This window comes from Leishmania infantum, chromosome 13, assembly GCF_000002875.2.
Source record: "Leishmania infantum JPCM5 genome chromosome 13".
Lineage (NCBI taxonomy): Eukaryota > Euglenozoa > Kinetoplastea > Trypanosomatida > Trypanosomatidae > Leishmania > Leishmania infantum.
Genome location: NC_009397.2, coordinates 270859 through 296196, shown reverse-complemented (window position 1 = coordinate 296196; position 25338 = coordinate 270859). Strand labels below are relative to the sequence as shown.

The 25338-nt window shown below is 62.5% G+C and overlaps 7 protein-coding genes across 7 annotated transcripts; all 7 read left to right on the top strand.

Moving 5' to 3' along the window:
- Nucleotides 1-253: 253 nt before the first annotated feature.
- On the top strand, nt 254-4822 carry LINJ_13_0810 (conserved hypothetical protein; the record flags this gene model as incomplete). The annotated part of the gene is made up of 1 exon (XM_001464074.1): nt 254-4822. One exon carries the CDS (start codon nt 254-256, stop codon nt 4820-4822), a length of 4569 nt encoding a protein of 1522 aa, XP_001464111.1.
- A 1777-nt stretch (nt 4823-6599) lies between these two features.
- On the top strand, nt 6600-9065 carry LINJ_13_0800 (conserved hypothetical protein; the record flags this gene model as incomplete). Its single annotated transcript, XM_001464073.1, has 1 exon — nt 6600-9065. One exon carries the CDS (start codon nt 6600-6602, stop codon nt 9063-9065), a length of 2466 nt encoding a protein of 821 aa, XP_001464110.1.
- A 1266-nt stretch (nt 9066-10331) lies between these two features.
- LINJ_13_0790 (conserved hypothetical protein) lies at nt 10332-12182 on the top strand (the record flags this gene model as incomplete). Its single annotated transcript, XM_001464072.1, has 1 exon — nt 10332-12182. The coding sequence occupies one exon, from the start codon at nt 10332-10334 to the stop codon at nt 12180-12182; it is 1851 nt and encodes a 616-aa protein (XP_001464109.1).
- A 792-nt stretch (nt 12183-12974) lies between these two features.
- LINJ_13_0780 (conserved hypothetical protein) lies at nt 12975-14009 on the top strand (the record flags this gene model as incomplete). The annotated part of the gene is made up of 1 exon (XM_001464071.1): nt 12975-14009. The coding sequence occupies one exon, from the start codon at nt 12975-12977 to the stop codon at nt 14007-14009; it is 1035 nt and encodes a 344-aa protein (XP_001464108.1).
- Nucleotides 14010-14898: 889 nt separating this feature from the next.
- LINJ_13_0770 (conserved hypothetical protein) lies at nt 14899-16986 on the top strand (the record flags this gene model as incomplete). Its single annotated transcript, XM_001464070.2, has 1 exon — nt 14899-16986. The coding sequence occupies one exon, from the start codon at nt 14899-14901 to the stop codon at nt 16984-16986; it is 2088 nt and encodes a 695-aa protein (XP_001464107.2).
- Nucleotides 16987-21052: 4066 nt separating this feature from the next.
- On the top strand, nt 21053-22639 carry LINJ_13_0760 (metallo-peptidase, Clan ME, Family M16; the record flags this gene model as incomplete). Its single annotated transcript, XM_001464069.1, has 1 exon — nt 21053-22639. One exon carries the CDS (start codon nt 21053-21055, stop codon nt 22637-22639), a length of 1587 nt encoding a protein of 528 aa, XP_001464106.1.
- Nucleotides 22640-23859: 1220 nt separating this feature from the next.
- LINJ_13_0750 (conserved hypothetical protein) lies at nt 23860-25038 on the top strand (the record flags this gene model as incomplete). Its single annotated transcript, XM_001464068.1, has 1 exon — nt 23860-25038. The coding sequence occupies one exon, from the start codon at nt 23860-23862 to the stop codon at nt 25036-25038; it is 1179 nt and encodes a 392-aa protein (XP_001464105.1).
- Nucleotides 25039-25338: the final 300 nt, after the last annotated feature.

The following is a 25338-nucleotide window of genomic DNA, read 5'->3' as shown; positions in this document are numbered from 1 at the left end:
AAACGCACTGACATACAACTCCAAGCAGAGCAAGCACAAAACGGTCAAGGCGCAGGCGTGGTGCAGAAGACGGCGCTCACCGACGCGCACGCACACGCATAGGCCTTTTTCGGGCGCTCGCCCGTCCTCCGTCGAGGCCGGAAGTCGCGTGCCTGTCACTTCTCTTGTATCCGAGCCCACACACTGGGGGCAACACGCACGCACTGCCCTCCCCGCTCCCCCTCGCGCCCGATCCGAGCGCGTGCTTCCGTCGATGCCGCAGCAGCTGCCCACCCTTCTGCAGGAGCAGCAGGCACAGTCGCCGCCGCTGCACGTGGCGTCCGTAATGTCCTCCATGGCTGGCAGGGACAGCACCGTATCGTTCAGGAAAGAAAGCCGCGCAAGCGTCTCTGCCGCGTCTATTGCGTCGGCACGGCGTGCTCTCCTTCCACCACGCGCGGGGATTTCCGCCGTGGTGCCCTCGCCAAAGCAGCGGCCGCAGCATGGAGGCAACGGCGCGGCCGCAGGGCCGAGTAAGGAGGCGGCCCCGGTAAGCAGGGTATTGGTGCCGGTTGTCAAGGCCGTCGCCGCTGCGACGGCCATCTCATCCATCCCACTCAGTACACCGCTCACTCGCAACAGCGTCCCTGCGACAGCGTCAGCGCCATCGTCGCATCTCGAGTACGTCGGCCTTGGCCCCTCACTGACCAGAGACTCGTACCTGCCTCATGTGCAGGGCTCCCATGCACACGACAGCGCAAGTACCGGGGCCGACGTGCTGGCCCTGCAAGCCGCTACCACCGGTCTCTTTGCGCGGCACATCCGCCTCAACAGCCTGCCTGATGCAGCGCAGGACGACGCCGATGGCGATGATGCCGGCACCGCCGTGCCGCGCGGTGGTGACAACAGCGACGCAGCCTCCCCCATCGCCTCCCCAACGCTGGTGGGCACGGCCCCTGTCAAATCCGCCGCGCTGCTCGAAACGGGCGTCGATGACCGCATCAATCCATTCCTGCTCAATCAGCTCATCCAGCAAAGCCACCGTCGAGCACGCTCCACGGCCGCCGCCGCCGGAAAGCGCGGTGCCCATCGGATAGGACAGCTTCAGGACTGGATCAGGAAGCCCACATTCCTCAAAACCATGGTTGCTAGTCCGCGGCTGGGCGGTGACGCGACTGGCATCGCGGTGGACAGTGCCGCCGCTGAGCTGCGCTATCATGAGCTGCCCGCGATACAGGAGGCCTCCGAGGCGTGCTACACCGCGGCCCCCGGCAACGGCGGTACCGGCGGTGGCACCACTTCGACAGCGGCGACGCAGCCCGACACGGGCGCACTGGCAGCCGCAGGGACGAAGCAGGTGTTCAACCTCATTGCCGAGTACAACGACGACCTCGATGCGGAGGAAACGCCGCAAGCTGTCGCCCCTGGGATGTCCTCCACCGAGCACGTCCACATTGCTGCTGCAGTGAGCGCCAACGACGGTGCCCTTGTGCGGCAACTTGTGGGGTACTACTGCGCACGCGCTGAGGCCGTCTCCCCGACGCGCACGTCAACGCGCGCAGCAGTTGTGGAAGCCCCAACGCGAGCGAGTATGCGGAGTTACACAACGCTCAAGGGCAAGAACGCGAAAACCGCTTCCGGCGCGACCGGTGGCGGCGCAGACGAGGGCGGTGCGGCGTCATCCCCTTTCCCGTTCACGTCCGCCGCACCGAACTTCTCGCTGCTCGACGCGGTGATGTGCGTAAGTCGCGAGTTTGTGGCGCAGCGCTCGGCGGCCGGGGTGCCCGGCCAAAGTACCAGCGCGCTCAGCGAGCGACGCCGGTGCCTCCTGGAACGCTTGACAAGCCTGGACCAGACGCGCATCCCAGAGACATGGTGGGTCACGAGCCTGCAGTACCTCGGCCGCCTCGCCACCACGACAGGGACTGGATCCAGCACAGCCACATCGGCTGTCACGGCGGCGGAGAAGACCCAACGCGCGTCATCGGCGACGGCGTCGATGTTTGCGACGCCGGTGACGGAAAATCGCCCCAGCGCACCACCGATGAGCCGCTCGAATCGTACGGGGCGCAGCGGCGGGATAGCGTCGCCGCCGCCGGTGGAAGGTGACGCGCTCGCGCGGCCGGACGAGTCCGGCAGCGAGGCGGGCACAGGTCTTAGGAATGGGCTGAAAAAGGCCGCTGTGATGCAGGCTGGTCCGGTGAGCAGCGGAACCCTCTGCGGCAGCGAAGGTCAGCTCGTGTTGGGCGCCGTCTCGTCCCACAACACCATCTTCCCTGCTCCCCGTCCGGTGGAACGGTCACAGGTGTACCTCCTGGCGGAGGTGCTGGACCGCATGCTGCGCGACCCGTCCCACCCGCAGTGGCTGGCGCTGCTTGCCGATCCGCAGGTGGCGCGCTACGTACTCGGCGACGGCGACGATATAGAAGGCGACGACGGTCAACGACGCGGCAGCGGCCACGACACCCTTGACGCCGATCTCTGGGGCACGCCTGGAGAGCAACGGCTCTTTGCCTACACGGACGCGGCCACACATGTACTGGAAATTCTTGACACCGGTCTTGCTGAGCTGGTGCGGCAAGTGGCGAGCTACTGTTTGGAGCGCGGCGCCTTGCTCGATCTGCTCCGCCAGTCCACCATGGACATCGCCAGCGCACATGTGCACATCCTCCGTCAGGTGAAGCAGCAGGCACACGCGGACGCGCTGGCGGCGCAGACACTGCGAAAGGAGAAGGCGCAGCTTCAGCAAGAACTCGAGGCGGTGCAGAAGGCGCTCGTGGAGCTGCAGAACACCCACGCCGAGCTCTGCACCCGCGTCGAGCCGCTCCAGCGCAAGAGCGACCGACTCGACGAACTCATGGCGCGCGTTGCTGCCAAGGCGCGCCGTTTCGAAACCTTCCGCCACGATGAAAACGCCGCGCTGCTGCAGGTGCTGAAGGAGTCCATAACGCAGTCCGCCGGTGCCGCGCTAGACAATTTCTTCAAGGAAATGCACGACTTGCAGGCACGTCACAGCGGCCTTGAGGAAGCGGCCACGACGCAGTTGAACGGCGTCACCGGTGACGCGGCGGGGCACAGCAACGGTGACGGTGCGGCGTCGCCCAAGGCTGCCGCGGCCGTCGAGATACCGTCCGTCGCGGCCGCGCGTAGCCAAGCCCTTGAGCAGCAGCAGATGATGGAGCAGCTCTACACGGAGTCGCACCGGCTGCTGTGCGGACTGCAGGACATGGTGAACGCGACAAACACGCTGTGCGGGCGACTCTATGACAAGATGATCCTGGCGGACGTGTCACCCGCGGCCAAGGTCGCCACGTCTCGCTGGGCCTCCGTCGCGCGGGCCGTCGGCGCCTTCGAGAGGGATAAGCGCCACCGCCAGCGTGTGTGCGAGGTGTTTATGGAGTACTGCACCTCGTACCGTCATAAGCGCAGTGCCCACGCGGACCTTGAGACGGGGCGAGAGGGCAGCGCGGCGTCAAGCAGCGCGAGCCGCGGTGGCCGGCACACCCACAGCTACGGCGAGGCGTTTCTCGTGAACGACAATAAAGAAACGCGATGCTCCGACAGCGTCGAAGGCAGCGAAGATCCACTGCTGGCGCACAGCAGGCCCTCTGCGCTCCTGTCGTTCACAGAGGAGGCGACTCCAGACGAGGGGCCGCGGCGGCGCAACAACAGCACCACGGAGGGCAAGGAAGGCGTCGACATCGACCATGCCGTCTTCGCCGCCGGCGGCGTGCGGGAGAAGCTGCAGCATGAGGTGGTCATGACAGGTGCCATCATCACCCGCGAAGATTTAGAAGCGATGAAGGCGACAGATTGCACGGTGGACGAAGTAAACGCCCTCTTTCGCAAGGACTTCGACATGCACAAGTATCTGCGCGGATCATGGCAGCAGTACGTGCTGGAGCGTCAGCAACAGGAGCAGCAGAGCGTCGTGGCGGTGGCCACTACGACAAGCGGCCCTGGCGGGAAGCAGACCACCGTGGAGAGCACGTACATGCTGCGCTTGCCGGACGTGCTACAGATGCTAAGTGACGTGCAAGCGACGCTGGCCGAGGTGACGGTGCGCATGAACGCCACGGCGAAGAGCGCCGTGTTGGAGGCTGGTCTGCAGCCGCCTCTTGAGCCCCCGTCGCACCCAGAGCAGCCCTGTCCGCTGTGCAGCCGCCGCGATACGTGTGAGCTGGAGCGGCATCGGCGGCGTGAGGCAATGTCCCGAATTGCTCGTGACTTGCAACGGAAAATGGAGGCAGTGGAAGCGAAAAGCCGTGCAGCGTTCACAGAGCGTGACGAGGCGCTGGGAGAGGTACGGCGGCTCAAAATGGAGCTGCAACACTCAGCCACGGTCACGCCTGCTCGTGGGCCGGCTGTGATCGGAGTACAACAGCAGCAAGAGATGCAGCCGGAATCTCTTCCAGGACACCGTCAGCAGCGGCACACGTCTTCGCAATGGCAAGCAGCGGCGGACAGCACCGTCACGGTTCCGTCCATCCACCATGTACCTGCGTGGAACCTCGGCAACGAGACCAGCAGCCCTAGTAGCAGCAGCAGCAGCGCTATGACCGGGGTCACGGGACGCTCAGAGAACTCGGCAGACATGTCGACGGTGATCCTCAGTCAGGCTGACAAGTGCACGGTCCCGCCCATCGTTAGTGGTGCGGGCGTGGGGGCGTCGGGGTCTGCGCGGCAGAGTCACATTAGCTTCTTCGGAGACGCGCGTGTCGGCGACAGCTTCACCACCGTGAGCTACGAAGAGAGCGACCAAGTCGGCCACCCCTCCATCCCTTCAAAACGCCGCTCCACTGCCGAGATGCCCAAAAATACCACCGGTGACACACCGCAGTAGAGAGTCCCGGCGATTCGAAATCGAACGGGAAAGAAGCTCAGAGAGGAAAGGAAGGGAGGGCAACGTCGCTGTCATGTCGGTGTGCATGTGTGTGTGTGTGTGTGCGCGCGCGTCGATCTGCAAACTACACGCGTGTTCGATTGTCCTTCGTAGGCTACGCGCACCCCCACCCCCTCCACGCGCACGCCATGATCATCTATTATGACGGCTCTGTATTCTCTCGCGCGTCACCGGCGCCTCCGGCTGTCTTCCTCTCCTTTTATGTGTTGACCTGTTTTAGTTCTTGTGCGCGCGTGCGTGCGTGTCCCTCTGTTCTCTTCTTCTTGTGTATCTTCTCCGGTCTCTTGATGGCCCCCTTCCCTCCCTCCCTTGGAACTCCTCCTGTGCCACCACGACCATCACCGCCACCCCTGCCTCTACCTCTCTGTTGCTTTACGCTTGCACCGCATATGTTGCATGTCTTGCTCACGCTCCCTCATCTTGTTGAATGTACAGGTCGGCTCAGCCACTCTGCCGCCGCTTTTCGAGTACTTTTTCTCACTTGCTGTTCTTTTCTGTCCCCATGTGCTCGTCGTGCGGCTGGCGGTATACCTCCTCTCACCTCCACCCCTCCCCCTCCACCCTCCCGCAAACCATGAGCCGCAACAGCGGGTCGTAGCGGGTAGTGCTGGCGCTCGCCGACAGCAACGCAGGAAACCATCCACGACTGCTGCGGGGTCGGCATCATTCTTGGCACGTGTGCACAGGATGGTGCAGGGAGGACGGTGGGCGGTGAGTCACGCGCTGCATGGCGGTTGATGTACGAAACGAACGAAAATGTTTCAGTAACGCCCGAGCCACCGTCGCGCGACTCCGTGGCGGCGTCGCTGATGGCGGTGGGGCGGTGTTCTGCCCGCGTGGCTGCGGGTGGGTCACCGAGCGCACGTTCCTCCTTGCGCTTTCTTGCGCGCTTCGTGCGCAGAGGAACTTGGTGACGCTGTGTCTCCCACAGCATGCACACACACGTGCACATACACATGCACACCTCAAATCTCGCAAGCGCCTCTATGATACAGTCGGGGCCCGTGATCCTCCGTTTAGTTCCATGTCAGCTTTCGCGCACCTTCTCCCTCTGCCTTTCTCTCTGACCTCGCCACAACACCGCCGCTTCGGCGCCCCCTCCCTCTCATCCCCCAACACCCACGCAACGTACTTGCCTTTCCGCCGACGGGCGCGTCCTTCTCCTCCGCAAGCAGAGAGAGCGTGCGGTTATGTGGGTTTTTTTGCGTGTGTGTGTGCAGCCGCGGTAATACACGCGCTTCCGCTTCCTCTTCGTCGCCCTTCTTTACCTGCTTTGTTGTTAGCTGTTTTTCGGTGTTCTCTGCAGATCGCGCGCGCGCGCTCTCGCTCGCTCTGGCTCTCGTGACGGACGACCTTCACGCGCCCTGGTGCACGCGGGTCGTCTGTGTTGTGCGCAGTGGAGCTTGGATGAGAACAGAAGGCAAAGGAGGAGGAGGACGGGCGGGCAAGTATCTCGCTTCATAGACGTTCAACAGACTGCGCCGCATCTTGGGCGGAAGGAGGTGGGCAGGAGACGGAGTATCCCTTTCATGCGCAGGCAGGGAAAAGGCAGAGCACCATCACCGACGGAGGCACGCAGGCCTACTCGGTCGACCCCTTTGCTGTCCACATCGGCAGAGCCACCAGAGCACCTTGAATAGTCACAGCCTCCTCCCCCTAATTGTTGCCCTCCCCCTGCCCCAACTTGGGAGAAGCCCGATTAGCGAGGCTAGCGAGGATGTCCATGTACGAGGAAGATGAGCCATTCGACTTCGAGGGACGTAGCGGCGGTGTCGGGCACACCGGCGTGGCAAGCCTCGACACGATCATGCAGTCACTCAACAAGCGCTACGAAGTATACCAGCGTAGGCGTACTGCCATGACGCCGTTCGGCTCGCCAGGTGACCCCTCTATCCTCGTACCACCCGCCTCGCACTCCATCCTGGGCGACAGCGCGATCGTCAGCGGCATCTCAGTCAACGGCGGCGCTGCAGCGTCGCAGCCGCACGAATCTCCGAAGGAATCCATTGTCTTCCCTCGCGCGCGACCGGCCCCGTACTGGGAAGAGCGAGAGCTCTACATCGTCGCCGAGGGCCTATGCTGCTGTCTCAATGGCGGCATCAACTACCGGCTTCTGTGCGAGCAGTATCAGCGGGCACTAGAGGTCCTACTGACGCTAGTGCGCGAAGATCTGCGTCTGTGCGTGTCGAGCGATATGGAGCTGGTGCCAGGCGGCATGGCGAAGTCGTTTCTTGCGAAGCTCAAGGCGCTCTTGCAGGAATCCAAGCGCATGCTGGGCGAAGCAGGAGTGAACGTATCACCCCGGTTGGAGGCCATGATTGAGCAGCTGACCAGCGGCAGCAACATCAGCAGTAGTAGCGGCGGTGCTAGTCATGCCTCCCTGCACGCTGGCCACAACACCGCAGCCGCTGCTTCGTCAAGCCGCGGAGCGACCACACCGCCCGCAACGTCGATGGCATTCTACGCCGGACGTACCCCAAACTCGCCCACGATGTCGAACAGGCGACCCACGGGCACGAGCGGTGGCGGAGAGTCTGTATTCGCGACGCCCCCCCCCGCCGCGAACCACAGCGGCAACCTCCCCAGTCTGTACGCGCAGTCGTATTACGCTGTGCCACCACACAGGCGCCCACCTTCGGCAGGCATGCGCAGTGTCAACACCCGCGAAGGCGAGGTGGACGGCGGTATCGCGGCGGCTGCCAGACGACGGCCACCAATGGCTCCGCCAAGCCGCCCGCATCTAGCGTCCCCCGACAACGGATACCTGCAGCTCGGTCACCCTTGCGGTGGCAACGGAGATGGGTTGCCACGGCAGCAGCAGCAGCCGGCGGCGTCGTCGTCGTCCTTCGGGCACTTCCCCTCCGCGGGTGTTTGTAGCAGCACGCCGAACTTGGCGAACATCGTGGACAACCCGGTTGAGGGCCGCGGCAGAGCAGGCGGGGAAGGTGTCGGTGATGCAGATGTACGCAGCTCGCATGAAGATGGCGGCAGCATCAAGCGAAGCGGTGTTGGTTACCTGAATTCTTGGTTCTCGGGGGCCGCTCTGACACCGAAAATCAGTGGCAAGGCGTCCCCCATCACCCCAGCCGGACGTCCCCTTCAGCGCCAAGCACCGCCGCAGCTAGCGCCGGCAACCGTGAAGCAGCGTACCGTTACCGAGAGCACGTCGCCCATTCCCGCCACGCCCCCGTCGGATGGCGGCGTGCCAGGTGTTCATGGATACTCCCACGCAGCTATAGGGGACAGAGTTGTTGGCAGCAGCTCAGCCGTGAAGATGCAAGCCGATCTGCTGGCCGCAGAGGTACTTGGCGAAGACGCGAACGAAACGTTTGCCGCCCCAGCTCGGGTGCATGGTCGCCTTCGGCAGCTGGAGGCGCTCTACGGGGAGTTTTACGCGATGGACGGCATGACCCTGCTCATCGATGCTCTCGGCGTCGTCTTCACCCGCGAGTACGACCAAGGAACGGCGCAGCAACCCAAAAGCGCCTTCGCCGCCTTCCAGCAGGATGTGAACGGGAAGGTCATGCCAGTCCTGCAGTCGTGCGAGAGTCTGCAGCTCTACATCACCGACCTACAACCGCTGCGGAGCTCCTACCTCGCGAGCTGTCTGGCGCACCACGTGCGGCCCAACAGCACGGTCCTCGACGACCTCAAGAGCATTGATAAAGACCGCTCTGTGGAGACGATGCACTTGGAAGGGCTGCACCTGGGCGACCGCGGTGTGGTGGCGTTCGCCGAGAGCGTCTTGCCTCGGCTGTACCGGCTGCGTTGGCTGGACCTCAGCAACAATGATGTGAATGATAGCACGCTTGAGCCGCTCCTCCGCTCCATTCGCTACCACCCTTCGCTGGAGCGCCTGAACCTCTCACGCAACCCGCTGACCGACAGCGCTCTGCCGCTCCTGCTGCGCATCGCCCAGACGTTGCCGCGGCTATCAGTGCTGCTGCTGCAGAGCTGCTCCATGAAGCCGGCAACGCGGCAGATGGTGGAAGCAGAAGTGGCAGTCTCCGGCACGTGCGCGATGCCAGTGGCCGCGCACCGGTGCAGTTCAAAGCCCCCCACTCGCTCCAGCAGTGTCAGCATCGCGCTGAAGAGAGTAACCGCAGCCTCAGAACCGCTACCGGGACCGCCTTCGGGTCTGCCACGCCTGGCACCCCCACGAAGCGAGCGGCGACCCCGGTGACTCAAGTCCACGGTGTGCGCTGAAGCGGTATCGAGCTCGCGCAGCAAGACCATCAAAGCAAGACTGCGCTCAGGGCAACGTTCCCGAGCAGCATGAGGAGTGGGGGCCTCCACGGTGCCCATCCGGTCTGGTCCGAGGGCGCTCTCATGCACGCCCTTGTCGGCCCGCTCGCCGCCCGGCCGTGTGATGCCTGGGGCCGGAGCAAACAGAGAGGGATGGGGAAGGGAGGCGTCGACTGGAGAGGGCTGCTGCTCCACTGGGTGCCGTCAAGGCGAAGATGCCCCGTTGTTGAGGAGGCGCACAGGGAGCGGGGGAAGGGGAGGGGGCTCAGCTTCTCTGCTTCGCACCTCTCTACTCGCCCGCGCCTGTCTCACCCCCACACTCTCTTTATCTCACTTCGCTCCTCCTCGAGGGCCCTCGGCGGTATGTGTGGGGTGTGTGGCGTGTCTAGGGGAGGCGGGGTGGCGGTCTCCCCTGGAAGGTGAGGTGTAATGCGTCTGTATGGACGTCGCCAATATAAAATATTTCTTTTTCGTCTGCGTGGGTTGATGTGGTTCGCATTTGCCGAGCATCGTTGTCTTCCTCCTCCCTCACACTTTCTCAGTAGCAGGCCCTCTTCCCCACCCCGTCCTCAGCATCCCTCGATGCAATACATGTGTAGATGTATATATCATATATATATTTGTGTGTGTGCGCGTGTGATGTCACGGCCTGCTCCTTGTTGAAGGGAGGCCCATCCGTATATACGGATCTTGCGTACATGCGCAGAGCATGTGCAGGGTGCCCGAGTGCGATCTATTCGCACGGAATGTGCCCACCAAAGGTAGAGAGCTCAAGCGAGAGTGTGTAGAAGGACTGAAGTACAACAACGGACATGTCTTCGTGGGTGAGGGGTAGGTGGCAGAGGTGGATGTGCTGCTCTTCAGCGCCGCTGCCGCCCTCCCCCCGCCATCCTCCTCCGCTTGTGCGTCACCATCACAGCTGAATCCACGTGCCCTCCGGCCCTTTAAACGCGCTCATGCACACTCCTCCTCCTCACCATCACCACCACCCCCTCCGCCGCGCCACCAAAATCCTTTCAGTTTTCCTGGGTGCCCTCTCTCTCTCTGGTCTCTTCTCTGTGCCGACTTTGCCTGTCCCTACACACACGACCCCCCACCGCGGATCCCTTGTGGGTGGTCCCTCTGGGTGGGGCGGTTGCTGCTGCAACGGCCCGCTTCAACGGGCTGGCGAACCACGCCGCTGGCCATGGACGAATAATCGTCGATGCGTCATATATATTACGTAACACGCATTTCATTGTCGACGGCGTTGACTGTCACGTACACAAACACACATACTGGTGTTAAAGAGCTCTGTGCTCGACGTATGCCACGCAGCCGCAGCAGCAGCAGCGGTGATGACGGCGGTGGCGGCAAACGCCGCGGCCGCTACGCCGCCGTGGTGGAGAAGGGCGAGAATGCGTGGAAGCGGGAGTGGAGCAGCTTCATGTCCGGCGTGAACCTCAAGCGACTGCGGGATGGCACTAGCGGCGTGGCGCTTAAGGCCTCCGCCGACATTGAGCGCCAGCTGGTAGCGCGTGAGGCGGCGTCATCGTCCTCGCCGGCTGCTGGTGCGCATGGCAGCGGGAACGGCGTGGAAGTGAACGATGACGGCATCCCTTTGGGGGCGATCGCCAGCCATGCCAGCTTCTCGTACCTGTTCTCCTCCCCAGCTGAGCGCCGCGCTGAGCGAGACGCGCGCGAGCGGGCGGAGTCGGAGCGCCGCCAGGCCCACAAGCGCGAACTCATGGCCAAGAAAGACCCCTTGAGCGTGTTGAGCAAGCATCAGCGCGCTATGCACGACGCCGAGCAACGCGGGATGCAGCTCGACGGCATGACGCGGAAGGAGCGGCGTAGCTTTCTTCAACTGACTGTGACGGAGGCGCAGAGGAAGGCAGAGGAGCAGTCGCGCGAGTTCAAGCTGCATGACCTGATGGATGAGAAGCTGGCTTGGTACCAGCAAGGGCCTCACCCAATCGACCTCATCGCCGAGAAGCTGGTTCGCCGCAAGGCGGAGAAAAAGGCAAAGCAGCTGGGGCTCAAGTACAACTACCTGGCCCCGCACCCGTCCTGGCTCGCGAAGCGTGCGCAGCGCCGTCGCGAGAGCCTGCTCGTCGGTCTCGGCAAGCGTCTCATCTTTTCGGAGAGCGTGACAGGCGAGGACAAGGACGACGATACAACTGTCCCGACGAGCGAAGTTATGGTGACGGACCCGCTGCACCATCTAACAGTGCCATTGAGCGAAATGGGGCGGCTGCTCGGGCAGCAAGGTTCCGCGTCGCTATCTGCAGCTGCCGCCGCGGATGCGGATGCATTGGTGACAGTAGCAGCTGGTAGCAGCAGCGGCGATGACATTGAAGACGTGAAGGGAGCGGACGAGGAGGGGGCGCAGCACTTGGGTGGTGAAGTCGGCCGCGGGCACCGAGGTGACGTCACGGCCACTCGGAAGAAGGCTGTGTCTGCTTCATCTGCTGCCTCCAGCGCTGGAGGGTGTAGTAGCGCCTCTCCAGGGAAGTGCGCTAGTGGTGAGGCAGGCAATGACGGCGTCGACAATGACGCGGCACAAGTGCGACTGCCGGACGTCGTGGTGCTGCAAGATCCGTCCCGCATCGCCACATCGTTTGTGCGCACCGTGGCACGGGATCGCACGACGGCGTTGGCGATCCAGCAAATAAACCGCACGACGAACTTCCTGAGCTCGGGATTGGTGAAAGGCCCCAGTCTACGCCCGGAGGATGCGCTACCGGGCAACTGTCTTCCCTCGCGAGGGCTCGGCACACCTCCGGCAGCGGCGGCGTTGACGCCCTCGCCGAAGAACACTGCCGCCGCATTGAAGCAGGATTCCGCCGCAGGCGGCGCCAAGCATGCTGCGGCCACCTCGAGGCGCTCCTCTGCCGCCAGCAGAGGCCGCGAGCGTGTGCGTGTGGCGGATGGTGAGGAAGAGGGCGGCGAGCGTCGTCGGAACCGTCGCGGCGCGGACGCGAGTGCCGCGGAGTCGCAAACGAAAAAGTCAAAGCATACCACATCGCCGTCTCCACGCCCACGCGGCGCGCGCGCGCCCCCACTAGCCCCGTGAAGTCACCAGCCGCGGTGGCCCTTCGAAAAGCCAAAAAGGTCAAGTGAACTCAAGAAGCTCGAGTAAGATGAAGAGACAGCGAGCGAGCAGCAGATAGGATTGAGGTGATGCTGATGATCGCGTTGCCGCTGCCGAAGCATCACCGCCTCTTGCCTTTCCCCTCACCGCGAGTCCTCTTTCTCTCTCCCTCTTCACAGTCCACCGTGGCAACACAGCGCGCGTCCGCACATGCGTGGATGCGCGTATACGTGTTGTATGCGGCGCTCTCGAGCCATCCTTTTGTTGCTGTTGCTGGGTCGCCTCGCGTTGTGGCGATTAACTACACATCACCACCACCACCACCCTCTCATCCTCCCCCTCGACTGCAAAGTCGACGCAGGATGATGGCAAGAGACGCGCGCGCGTGTGCGTCCAGCTGTGCGTCCACCCTGGCTGATGCCATGTGGAAGAGATGTCATGAAGTGCCTCTCCTAAGGCGGCCCCCTGTGCGTCCATCCGCACATATGCTCGTTCTCCCCTTCCTCCCTCTGCTGCTCTGCCGCGCACCCTCATGTACATGCATACACGTATGTATACGTGTATAGCTCGCGACACGTCAAGCACCTCGTACAGAACCATCATCGCTCCTCCTGCTGCTGACGGGCACGAACACAGCTGCGCGGGGTGCATGCATGCAGCGCATAAAGGGCAACCTAAAGCACTGGCACTGCACATAGAGAAGGCGAGACGCCGTACACGCGCTCGCGTCTGGGGCATTGCTAGAGGGTCCGAGTGCCGATCAAGAGAGGCCCGATGTTTAAACAGCGGGATAATGAGTACCACCCGCCCATGACGGTTGACCCATCCGGCGGCGGGGTCACCACATCCGCCGGTCTCTTTAGCGAGGTCGGAATGGGCAGCGTCGCCAGCCCGTTTCTCGGCGGTCCGGCTGTCGCCGCAGGGTCGCGCAAGCGCGGGCGCGATATTCGCGGCCTGGACCGCTTTCGCACCGTTGTGTACGGTGAAGACGGCTTCCGTCGCCTGCACGCCATGGTTGCGCGCAATCCCGTCCTCATGTACCCTCCAGACGGCATCGAGGCGGCCCGCGCGCGTGTGATGGTGCGTAAGGCGGAGCTGCAAAGCCAGTTGCAGAGCGCGCTCGGCCACCGCGAGCATAATCACGGCCCGGCCGACGATGGCGACGAAGATGTGTTTGCCCTGTTTGAAGCCCGAAGGCGCGCCGAGAGCGATGCGCGTCCTGCCACAGAGGACGAGGAGGTGCCACGGCAACCTGCCAGCGAGCACGCGCCACCGCCCTCGAGCCTCGCCTCGATCCGTCAAGACGAAGAACTAGCCATCTATCACCACAAGCAGCTGGACAGCTACCTGCGCCTCCTCTACGAGTTCAACCATGCCACGTTTGTGAAACTGCCGCTGGAAGACACTCTTCAGCTGCTGTCGCGGTGCGGCAAGGAAGCTGTCGCCCACATCGTCGAATACGAAACGCAGGTGCGGCTGCGTCGGCAGTCGCGCATCAGGGATCTGAACGAGCTGCGGCAGGAGCAGGCGGCGCTGGAGGAGCGACGCCTCGCTATTGAGGACGCCGAGCAAGCCCGACTTGTGCAGTCCGCCGAGCTGCGCCAAGCACAGCTCGACCTGGAGCTGGACAAGGGTGTCGTCAAGGCGGAGCCGCCCGATGATGGCAGCGCGGACGAAGATGTAAAGGTTATTCTCGAAACGGCCGCGCCATCCGTGGACTTTGCCTCCCTCCCCGCCGGCGACAGCCCGGAGGAGTACATTGACGGGATAGTAATGGCGGTGGAGGATGAGGGCATCCACTACACGTGAGCGACCACGCCCCTCCCCCCCCCCCTCTTACTCCTCCTCCCCCTCTCCATCTGAATTGCCGCCGGCGCCTTCTACGCTGGGCGGCTTGTCTGCATGCTTCTGTCTCATAGCCGCTGTTGAGGAAGCACGCCTTGGGCAGGTGAGGATTGTGACAAGGCGGAGCGATGCGTGGCGCGTGTGCGTGTATGGCACCGCCAGGCTTGGCGATATTTCTTTTCTTTGTTGGTGCCCGTATCTGCTGCTGTTCACCTCTGCCAAGTGTGGGGCGTGTACATGTGCAGTTTGCCTTCCCGCCCTCTGGGGTCTCTTCGACACACCTGTCCACATGCGACGCTGTCCCCTACCACAGTGCTGCACCTTTGACGGGGCAAGGAAGACGTCTGTCATGTGCTTTTCGTGAGTGCGCGCTGCAGGCACGCGCACGCACACGCACAGCACTCTCCCTCCAACACACATACACACCGTCTCGCACACCACCACCACGACCCACCTTTCATCGCGTATTTGCGTCGGCATGCGTGTGCTTGTATGTGCGTCGCTGCACGTGGAAGACTTGCCATCTTGGCTCTCTTCTCTCTTCTCTCCCCTGCACCCCTGCTGCTTTCCCCCAACCCCTCCCTCCACCGCTCTCTCCCTGTCACTCCTTGATCACGGGCGCTTGCACCCCCTTCCCTCCTCTCCCCCTCTGTGCACGGATGTGTGATGGGCACGTTGCGTTGTGTTCGGCTGTGTGTGTGTGTGTGTGTGTGTGTGTGTGTGTGCATGACTGCGGCTCGCTCGTAGTTGTCTCCAACGCCGTCTCCCGCACGCTCTTCTTACGCGATTTCCTTTGTTGTTTTCCGCCCTCCTGTCACCTCTGTCGCTCACCGCCGCCCCTTCGCGCGACTCCATGTCAGGCCAGATATTTCTCTATATCTCAAACGGGCGCACCCTGTGGGTGCCGCGTCACACGGCCTCGCCCACCGAAACGAAGCCGGTGTGCATGCTGAACTACGTGACGCCGATGGAGCTGTCTCGGTCCTTTTACCTCTTCGACTACGCGGTGCAGGTGGTGGAGAACGCACAGATGGCAGCCATGAACCCGAACGCGAAGACACCGAACGAGGTGCTGGCAGCGGTGAACGACTTCCGCCGTGTGTGCGCCGAAGATCAAAACTTCCTTCTCCAGCGCTGCTACAACTCGCCTGCCCAGCAGCAGCAGCAGCAGCAGCAGCCTCAGCAACAGCAACCTCAGCAGCAGCAGCAGCCTCAGCAAGTGAACGCCTACCCGACTCCTTACTCGTCCAGTCCCTCCCAGCAGCAGCAGCTGATGATGTCGTCCGCGACCACGTCAGGCTACGGCGGTGGCAGCAACAACGCAGGCGCCGCCGGAGGTATGGACTCGGCAGCCCTGCTCACGCAGTTGCTGCAGCAGCAGCGCCAGCAGTCCCGTATGATCAGCGGCGGCAACACGAGCAACCAGGGCTACCAGGACAACGGCGCCGGCGGCGCCTACGGCTACAACAATGATGGCCGCAACTACTACGGCGGCGACCGCGGCCGTGGTGATCGCCGCATGCACGGTAACGCTTACGGCAACAGCATGGGCTACTCGCAGAACATGATGATGATGCAGGGCGGGATGCCTCGGCCGCAGCAGCCGATGATGATGGGCTACAACAGCATGAACCCCTACGGCATGGACCAGATGATGATGTATGGTGGCGGCCCCGGCCAGATGTACCCGAACGCGCGTGGTGGCAGCGGGCGCCGCAGCAACAACTACGGCGACCCCATGATGATGATGGCGCAGCAGCCCGGCATGTACGGCAGCCGCCGCGGCATGGGTAGCCATTCGCAATCGCAACAGCAGTCGCGGATGGGCGCGACGGTGCGCAACGAACCGGAGCCGATCAACCTCGACGGCGTCACAGTGCCGGAGGAGATCAAGACGGTGTACATGAACCCCGCGCAGCAGCTCGTGATCGCGACGATGCCGGGCCCGCACATGACGGTGTGGCTGCGCGAGCACCCCTTCCCGACGGACCTGCAGGACAAGAAGTTTGTCTTTGGGAAGAAGGGCATCTGCCTGATGCTGAAGGCATCCTTCGAGGAGGTGAAGGGCAGCAAGCCTGTGGAGCTGTTCCCGAAGCAAATCTGCACGCACTTCTTCATCTACGGCTACTGCTCGCGTCCCAACTGCTTCCACGAGCACCACAACGAGGATCAGCTGCGGGAGCTGATCGCGGCGCGGCATGTGCAGCTGAAGGCCATGACAAAGGCTCAGCGCCACCAGCTTATCGACGAAATCGAGAAGAAGGAGAAGGAGGGCCTCGCGGCGGCGGCGGCTCACCGCGAGGAGCGAGAAAAGAAGCGCGCTGAGGCAGCTGCCGAGCGGGAGGCGCGTCGTCAGCAGCGGCAGCAGCAGCTATCGCAGCAGGGTCAGATGTACACCTCCTCCTCTGCACCCAACACACAGCCGAATCCGTCGCAGGACATCGGAAGCGACAACGAGGACGACGACGCCATGACGCAGGGTGGGGCCGGCAGCAGCCAGCAACAGCCTAGCGCGAACCCGTCAGTGGTGGACATGATGGCGAGCAGCCCCTCCCAGGACCACCAAGCCGTGTTGGCGGGGGCCGGTGAGGCGACAGCAGAGGCCTCCAAGACGCCTTCGAAAAGTGACGTCGCGGCGAAGCTTGGCATCACCGATAGTGATGACGGAGACGACAACGATGGCTCCTCCTCGTCCGCCAGCGGCAGCAGCTCCACGAGCAACACAAAGGCTAAGGCAGACGTGGTGGAGGCGTCGGCGGCGGATGAGGACGAGGGGGACGCCGAAGAGGAACACGACGATGCCGAGGATGAGGAGCAGCAGGAGGAAGAGGAGGAAGAGGATGCCAAAGTCAAGAAGTCCAAGGCGAAGAAGCCGGCACCGAAGAAGCGTGGCCGCGCGGCCGCGCCGAAGAAGGCAACGAAGCGCACTAAGAAGCAGTAGCACTGGCGCGCCCGTATGGCGGAAAGGCGGTTGTCAAACGCTTTTTGGACGCTTTCCCTGTGCACGCTGCCGTCTGCCTCCCTTCCTCGCCCTACGATCGGCCCAACAACCAAACACACACACGCTCGGCATCAACATGAACCTCACGTCTCCGCGCGCGCGTGTGTGTGTATGTGTGTGTGTGTGTGTGTGTGTCTTTGTGCGTTCCTCAGCTCCCTATTTTCTTTTGCTACACCTCGGTGAGACTCTTCCACTCCCCACCCCGCCACGTGCTGTCGCCACCGCCCTCTCACAGCCACCACCCCTCTTCTTTGGTGCCGGCTTTGTATTCCCCCTCGATTCCGTCGTGCACCCGCTGTCATCGTCTCCCCGTTCTCATGAAGGGCGAGAGTGAACCGGATGCGGCAACAGTCGAGGCGGGCGCAGGAGCAGCGCCTGGACAGGGAGAGGGAAGGAGAGGGTGCGTGTGCGTGGGCGTGGGCGGACATGTGAGCAGAGGGGGAGTCGGCTGGCCGATGCGTCAGCGTTTTCGAATAGATATGCTTTCTTGGCTTGTTTCCTTTACTTCTTGTTGGGCGTGTGTGTGTGTGTGTGTGTGTGTGTGTGTGTGTGTTTGTGGCGATGCTCACGTCGTTGTGCGTTACTTGGCTCTTCCCTTCCCTGTTGCTAGTTTTCTCATTCCTTGCTTCATTATCTTCTGCAGCCCTCCCCCCCTCCTCCTCCCTCTCCTCGCGGTGATTGTGTGAGAGGGCGCGGGAGGGAACGACGATGTGGTGCATGTGTGCATTCACTCTTGGTTGCACCTGTGATGGCGGCTGTGGTCGTTATGCTTTCTAGTAGCCCAACCTAATGTGGAAGTATGTACTTTGGGCGAAGGGGCAACGCCGTCGTCGCTGATGGGCACGTGCGCGCGCGTCGTTGGCTCGCCTGTCTGTATCTCTGTCGTAGAGTAACTCGCCGTGAAAGCGAAGGTCTCCCTCTGTCTGTTGCTGTGTGTGTTTGGGTGTCCGGCTCGCATGCGCCCAACGCGCGTGCAAGGGTGGGGAACGCAGCATCGGGCGTGCGTGCGCGCGCCTTGCAGTGTGTGTCTGTATCTGTGTGTAGCCTGATCGCTCCGTTTTATTTATTGGTCTTGTTGGGCGGGTTTCTGTCGGCGTCGGGCTCGCGCACGCGAGCGCTCTCTCTCTCTCGTCTTTATAATGTTGTGGTTCGCCGTGGTGAAGCTCTTCTTAACGTAATGCTGTTGTGCTTTCCATTTCTCGTGTGTGGGTGGGTGGGTGCGTGGGTTCATGTGTACTCCAGTGGAGGAGGAGGAGGTGGTGGTGCTGGGGAGGGGAAGGGAGGGGAGGAAGGCTGCAGGATGGTGTTTGAAAGAGTTCGAGCGCGTTGGTGAGCCTCATCCGCATCCCTCCTTTTCTCTCTCTACAGATCCATCTCTCCTGCAATTGGATTTCGACTGTACAGTGACCCGCTCACGCGTACAAGCACACACGTATGATGCCGTGGATGCAGCCGATGGTGTGCTCGTGGCTGATGCCTTTTCGGCATCGTGCCGACGCCTGCCGCACACACACTCGCACCGGGCATGCGTACGTTTCTTTCTCCACGGGCACTCATCATAACTGCAATGACGCACACACACACACACACACTCACTCACAGGTGCACGCCTACGTACACATAGCACACACAGGCACACGTGCAGGTGCATTACCTGTCGGTGACACACAGGCGGGAGGAGGGGGTAGTGCCGGCGCAAGCCCGCACGTGCAGTGGCGCGAACACCATCACGCTCACATCCACTCGCCCCACTACCATTGAGGGCGTTAACGTATACGTTAGAGGTGCGGAGGCATGCTTTCACAGCGCTACACTGGGGGTGTCGACATCACAACGCCTGCGCGCAGGGATTGAGGGAGGTGGCGGAGTGGTGTGGAGGAAACAGGGAACGAAGTGTGTTGCGTGCGCGCCTGTGGGTGCGGTGTGCTTCGCACCTGCATATTCTATCCATCACTGAGTGAGCAGGTCAACATAAGGACGCACCTGCGCACACACACAGGTGGCACGCCCAAACCAGCACAGTGTTCCCCCTTTAGCTAGCCCCCTCCACTCACCAGCCACCACCACTCAGCCCTCCCTTGCCATCAAGACATCGGACGTCTCCATCTCTCCCTCTCACTCTCGTCTAGCAGGAACGCATGCGCCCGCACACGCGCACGTGCAGAAGCACCTCGCTGCACTCGCAAGATGCTGGAGGACGAGTCAGTAGAGGAGAGAGGGGGACGTGTTTCTTTCCTTTTCTCTTGCTGGTGAGCGTATGCGGTGACTGGGCGAGCACGCCTCACCTCCTAGCAGCCCTCCACGCGCGCGCACGCGCGCCCCACCTACCCACCGAGAACCATATCTTCACGCACCATCCCCTCTACATACATACGTCTACATACCGTCTCTGCTGCCCACACACTCACCCCACCCACCCCACCCCAACTACCGCCTCTCTCTCCCCCCTCCTCCCCCACCGCCGCCGCCGCGCGCTCTTCGAGGGACCACCTCTTCTCTTGCTTTCTTCGGCCTCGGCGCTATCACTCTTGTCGTTTTTTTCTCGCTTGTGCGGCCACTAACGCACGCGTGCTTCGTCACCTGCGAGAGCGGTGCCAAACTGCTTTCCCTCCCTCCCTCCTCCCTACACGCACGCACACATCGGCGCACACACACACTCGAATCTTCAGTCCGCGCTTGGACGAAGACCTTGAACCGACCTTTAAACAGAGAGCCTCCTCACACACACACACACACGCACACATCCCCCCCCCAACCTCCTCTCGCTCTCATCACAGCGTCGTTCTTCCCTCGTATTCTCGCAACAACCAAGGCGAGTGCGCACATCCGCGAACTCCTCGGCAGCATAGAGGAAAGGAGAACGGTGAGAAGATGGTGGCACTCACGGGCAAATGACAGGTATAGAGGAGAGGGGCCACGACCCCACCACCACCATCACCGCAGCAGCAGCACGAGAGGGGCACACGCATGCACGGCGACTCACATACCCGGCACACACGCACACAGGTGAAGGGCAAGTGCCCTGTAGCGGAGGCTGTCGGCGAACAATCCCACATTCATCGTCTCCTACGCCCCCCTTCTTCTGTCGTTTCCCTTGCAGCGGCTCGGTGGTGGCCTTTCTTACAACCGAAGCCCTACAGTCCCACGCCACCGCTGCCCGCCCACACCCACCCTTCGTGCTCGGTACTGGTGATCTCAACTCCTGCTGCTGCTGTCGCTGCCGCTGCTATCAAGCTAACCGCTTCATTTGTTTCTTGCTTCCGCCTCGTTCACACAAGCACAGAGGCATACTCACATCAGCAGCAGCGCCTACCCTGCTTGCTGGGGGGAGGCCCCAGACACATAAGCCCTCGCGCGTGCGTGCGCCTCCTTCGGTGCTGTTGCTGTTTTCGAAGAGAGGTATGCAGATGTCTGTGTGTGTGTGTGTGCGTGTGTCTCTACGTGTGTGCGTACGCGGGGAAAGGGGCAGCGGCGCACAATATGAACCCACCCCATGAAGATGGACGCCAACCACCGAAACATACAGCAAGCAGAAGGCAAGAAAGGAAGAGGCACGTACACCGCGCACGTCTTTCGAAGGTTCACCTCTCTGTCTCCCGTTCCTGCCCCCCCCCCATGATTGAGCTAGGCGGCACACCTGCGTCGGTGGCTGTGCCCTCCGCCCCCTCCTCTTACTGTCCTCCTCCTCTTGGCGATGCCTTCGACTCTTCTCCTCCCTCTTCCTCTCCTTCACTTCCTCTTGGTTGGCGCACATCCCCGCACCCCACCCCGCTCATCCACCCACACGCACACGCATGCGCGCGTGCACGTGTATGTATAGTAGGCGCGAAAAGAGTCGGCTTTCTTTAGCAAAGCAGGAGAGAAACAGCAGCAGCGGTACTCCTCCCTCGCGTATCTCCAAGCTTCCGCCTGTGATTGTGAGCTGCCGTACGTGTTTCGCGCGCGCGCGTGTGTGTGTGTGTGTGCCTCCCTTCATTCATACCATAAGTGGAACCCACCCCCGCTCATGTTCCGCCGTGTAGTCGCTCCGGCGCCGGTGGCGGCCACCGCAGCCTGCGCTGGGCAGGCTCGCAGCATCTACGAGTACAAGTTCGGTCAGACCCCCCTCACCCAACCGTTTGGCGGAACCTCTCGCCTGCCGCCTGGCCCCTCGTCGAAGCCTGCCCCGGTTGCTGCCGGGAAGGTGGAGATCACGAAGCTGCACAACGGCGCGCGCGTCATCACGCACAACCTCGGTGGACCGTCGGTGTCCGTTGGTGCCTACATACTCGCCGGCCCCGCCTACGACCCACCGAGCGCGCCGGGCACGGGAGCCATGATGCACCTTGCCCTGACGACGAGCAACTACAATAATTCGCTGTTCCAGCTTGACCGCAACATTCGCAGTGTCGGCGCCGCCCAGTCGCACTTCGAGAAGCACAAGCACTACATCGGCATTCGCATCGACGCCCGCGCCGACAAGTGGAAGAGCGCCGCGCCGACGTCATCGCTTTCACAGCGGCGGCAGCTGCAGAACCAGAAGCAAGCGGAGCAGCAGTTCTCGTTGAATCTGGTGCAGGACAACATCTTTACCTGCATCGCCGCGCCCCGCTTCCACGAGCCGGATGTGGAGCGCTTCCGTGACACCATTGACAACCAGGTCGAGGAGCTCCGCTGGCAATGCCCAGCCGAGTACGCGAAGCAGATGCTGGAGACGGTCGCCTTCTACCGTGAGCCGCTCGGCAACCCTCGCTTCGTGCCGGCGATGAGCAACGGCATCATTTCGAGCAGCGTACTGCTGGAGCAGTACAGCCGCTACGTCGTGCCGTCGCGCGTCGTCGTCTCCGGCGTCAACGTCGATCACGCCGCGCTGATTGCCGAGTACGAGAACACCCCGTTCCCACACTCCGCCTCGGCACCGCACCACGCCCGCGCGCAGCCGTGCGCGGTGAACTGGAAGGATGAGGCCGCTCAGTACACCGGGGGCGAGCGCCACGACCACGAGGACCGCCCCAAGGTAATGGGAACGAAGCCGGACATGGACCCGGAGTCCATCATCGCCGTCGGCTGGCTCGCGTACGGCAAAGACAGGAAGATGACGAAGGACCACGCCGCCTCGATGGTCGTGGGGGCGCTGATGGACATCGGGTTCAGCGGCCGCATGCGCTGCGGCGCCCCGGATGAAATGCACGAGCACACGGGCCTGCGCGCCTTCTACAGCCCCTACCAAACGGCTGGCCTGATCGGCTTCACGGCGAAGGCAGAGCCGCAGGCAGCGGTGCGCATGGTGACGGACGCTGTGAGGATGGTGCAAGCAAACAAGGCCTCTGTCGCGGACTCGATGCTGTCCGTGGCGAAAAAAATGGCGAGAACGCAGTTCATGGTGCAGAATGTCGACACCATTCGCGACTACTGCGACTACCTTGGCACCTGCCTCGCCGTGGATAGCGACTCGACCCTAGCCACATCGGTCGAAGAGGTTGTCGACGCCATCAACTCTGTCAACGCGGTGGATGTGAAGCGGGTGTACGAGACGATGTTCTCGAACAAGACCAGCCTGTACGGCCACGGCGAGATGCTCGGCTTCCCTTCCATGCGCCAGATGGGTCTGTAGGCACACCGAAAAGCGAAACGAACGAGCGTATGGGAAGCTTAGAGTACGCGCGTCAGGCGCCTCCGGGTGAAGGAGTGCAGGATCGATCCCGTGTTGCCGTGTGTATGTTTGGGTGTGTCGGTGTGTCGAGGTTGTGGTTGGCGGTGGTAGTGGTGGCATCCGATGCTCTGCCCACACCCTCCCTCTCTCCCTCGGTCGGGGATGAAAACGCGCGCTGCCGCGGCCTCGTTCTAAGTGTGTTAGTCTCGTATATACATATATGTGTGTGCCTTTCTCTTACGACTTAGGTGATAGTACTTCATTAACCTCCCTCCCTCCCACCTCGCCCCACCCCCACCCACCCCTCAGCGCTACATATGGGGAGGGGGGCTCCCCTCGTGTGCCGCGGCGATTGGCTGTGCTGTAGCAGCGTACTCCGCTTGCCACTCCGAAGAAACAAAAACAACAACGAGAGAAACGAATAAGGATGAGGCTCTTGAAAGGGAAGACAGCGCGGTAGAGGGGTGGGTGGTAGTGGGTAGGTGGTTGGTGGGGGAGCATGGTGACGTGGAAGGGGCTCATGATCAACAAAACAGGTTTCGCTCTTAGTGAAGTCCTTGCGTCACGCCTCTCCCCGGCCTCCCTTCACGTGCGCGGGGGAGTGCTGAGGTATGTGTGGAGGGGGCGGTTCACAGATGGCGAAGGAAAATTAGGCTGGCTAAGCGCGTGGCCCATAGTGCAAGGAAACATGAACAATGTAGCAAAAGCGTAACGAGCAAGTGCAGCAACGCAAGTCAGAACAAAAGCGAAACGCAGCAGTCGCTTCTTAGCGGAAAAACATCGAGGAGAGAGTGCCAGGGGGAGGGGTGGGGGGCTGCGTGCGCACACGCGCGCACGTACTGTGTGTGTGTGTGTGTGTGTGTGTGTTTGGGTAAGTTCGAGTTCGCTTGACACGCTGAAGCGTGTGGCAAGCAAATATTGGCGCGTCTCTCTGTCTTTCGCGCCCGCGTTCGTGGTGGTGAACAAGGAAGGACGATATCGGCACGCCTATACATGGGCATGCTCATACGCCGTCCACGTTATGTTTTTTTTTTTTAGACTGGCGCACGCGCCCGTTGCGCTGTCCCCATCGCCTCCCTGTCGCTCTTTGTGGTGCGGCGGTTTCGCGCGTGACTCCCCTCATTGCCTTCCTCAATATTACCCGCTCTCCCTTCCTCTCGCATGACTGCAACGCGGCACACATGCAGGCACGCCCTGGCACGCGCGTGCGCATACACGTCAACGAGTACGAACTAAAAGAGACGCAGCCGCACCCCGCCCACAAGCACCTTAGCGCACTGTGCGCTCCTCACTCAACGCTCGTGCACTGTGCAACCATGGCACAGCCGTCCGGTGAAGAGGCGATCACTAGCAAGAGCTTCTCGGGCACGGCCAAGGGAGCCACGCCACACGAGACCATCTCCATCGCGTTTACGCACTCGCAGTACGCCACGCCGTGCCATGATCACACGGTCCCCGGTAGCACGCCAGGTCACCGTCTGCGTCGACTGGGGCGGCGGCATCAGCCAGCCGACATCCTGCACAACCACCTGAACCACGCGCTGGTGGCGCACAGCGGCGTCGTCACGACGGCAAAGAGTGGCGGCGGCTACTATCACCACCACTGCAGTGATCCCTGGGAGGGCACCGCCGATCACCCGGCCCCGCCAGGCGGCAACTGTGTGCTGCACACAAAGAACGGCGGCAAGCGGCACTTTGACGAGCCCACGGGCCTCTTCAGCGAGCCGGTGTGGCATCCGTCGAGGCGCGTGATTCTGCCGCCGCAGGTGCACGCGCGGCCGCCAGCGACGCAGCGGCGCGGGCGCGGTGTGTACAACACCACCGACGGCTGGATCCACCCAGACGCCGAGGCGGCGCAGGTTCGGCGCGAGGAGGAGGCAGTGCGGCAGCACTCACGCGGTGGCAAGGCGCAGGTGGCAAGGCCACCTGATCACACGCTGGAGGAGCTGAGCATGTGGGTCAGGACGGGAAAAGGTAGTGGCGTCGGTGCTGCCGGGCCGTCTTCCGAAGCGCAAGAGGCAGCTCCCGCAGCGGTCACGGCGGCAGCTAACGGCCGCGAAAGGAAGCGGCACCTGCTGCCCCACCACAAGACGAACACGTCCATGGTTTCAGCGGTAGCACCGCTCACAGGGCCGCCCCCGCCGAAAGTCCTCGCCGACTACAATGACAGCCAGGTGCTGCCCGCCATCGGTCAGGGGGTGGCGATGCAACGCTGCACGGCGGCGGAGGCAGACGCCTTAGCACAGCGCCAACGCGAGAAGCGCGTGCAGCACTTGCTGCAGACCATGAGGGCGGCGGCTGCCGAGTCAGAGACGCGAGCAGCAGACATTCAAGCGGTGCGAGAGTTGCCGAGCTGGTAGCACAGAGCCAAAGGGCAAGAAGCCGCGAGTGTGGGGGCACCCCTCTCAGCTGCTCACAAGGAGCTGCATTTTCGGCAATGAGCAAGAACGCCGGCGTTTGTTCACACCGCATCCCGCCGTCAACCGCGCTCCCCGGCTTTGCCCCCCCCCCCGCTGCCCTGCTGCGTGGTTGCCTACCGATGTCGGTCTTTTTAGCGGCCGCGCCGCTTCAGCTCACCTCCTCGTCTCACGAGCCCGCACGTGAACTCTCTTGGTTTGTGTGTTTCGTCATTCTTTCTTGGCCACCCTTCGTGGCTGGTG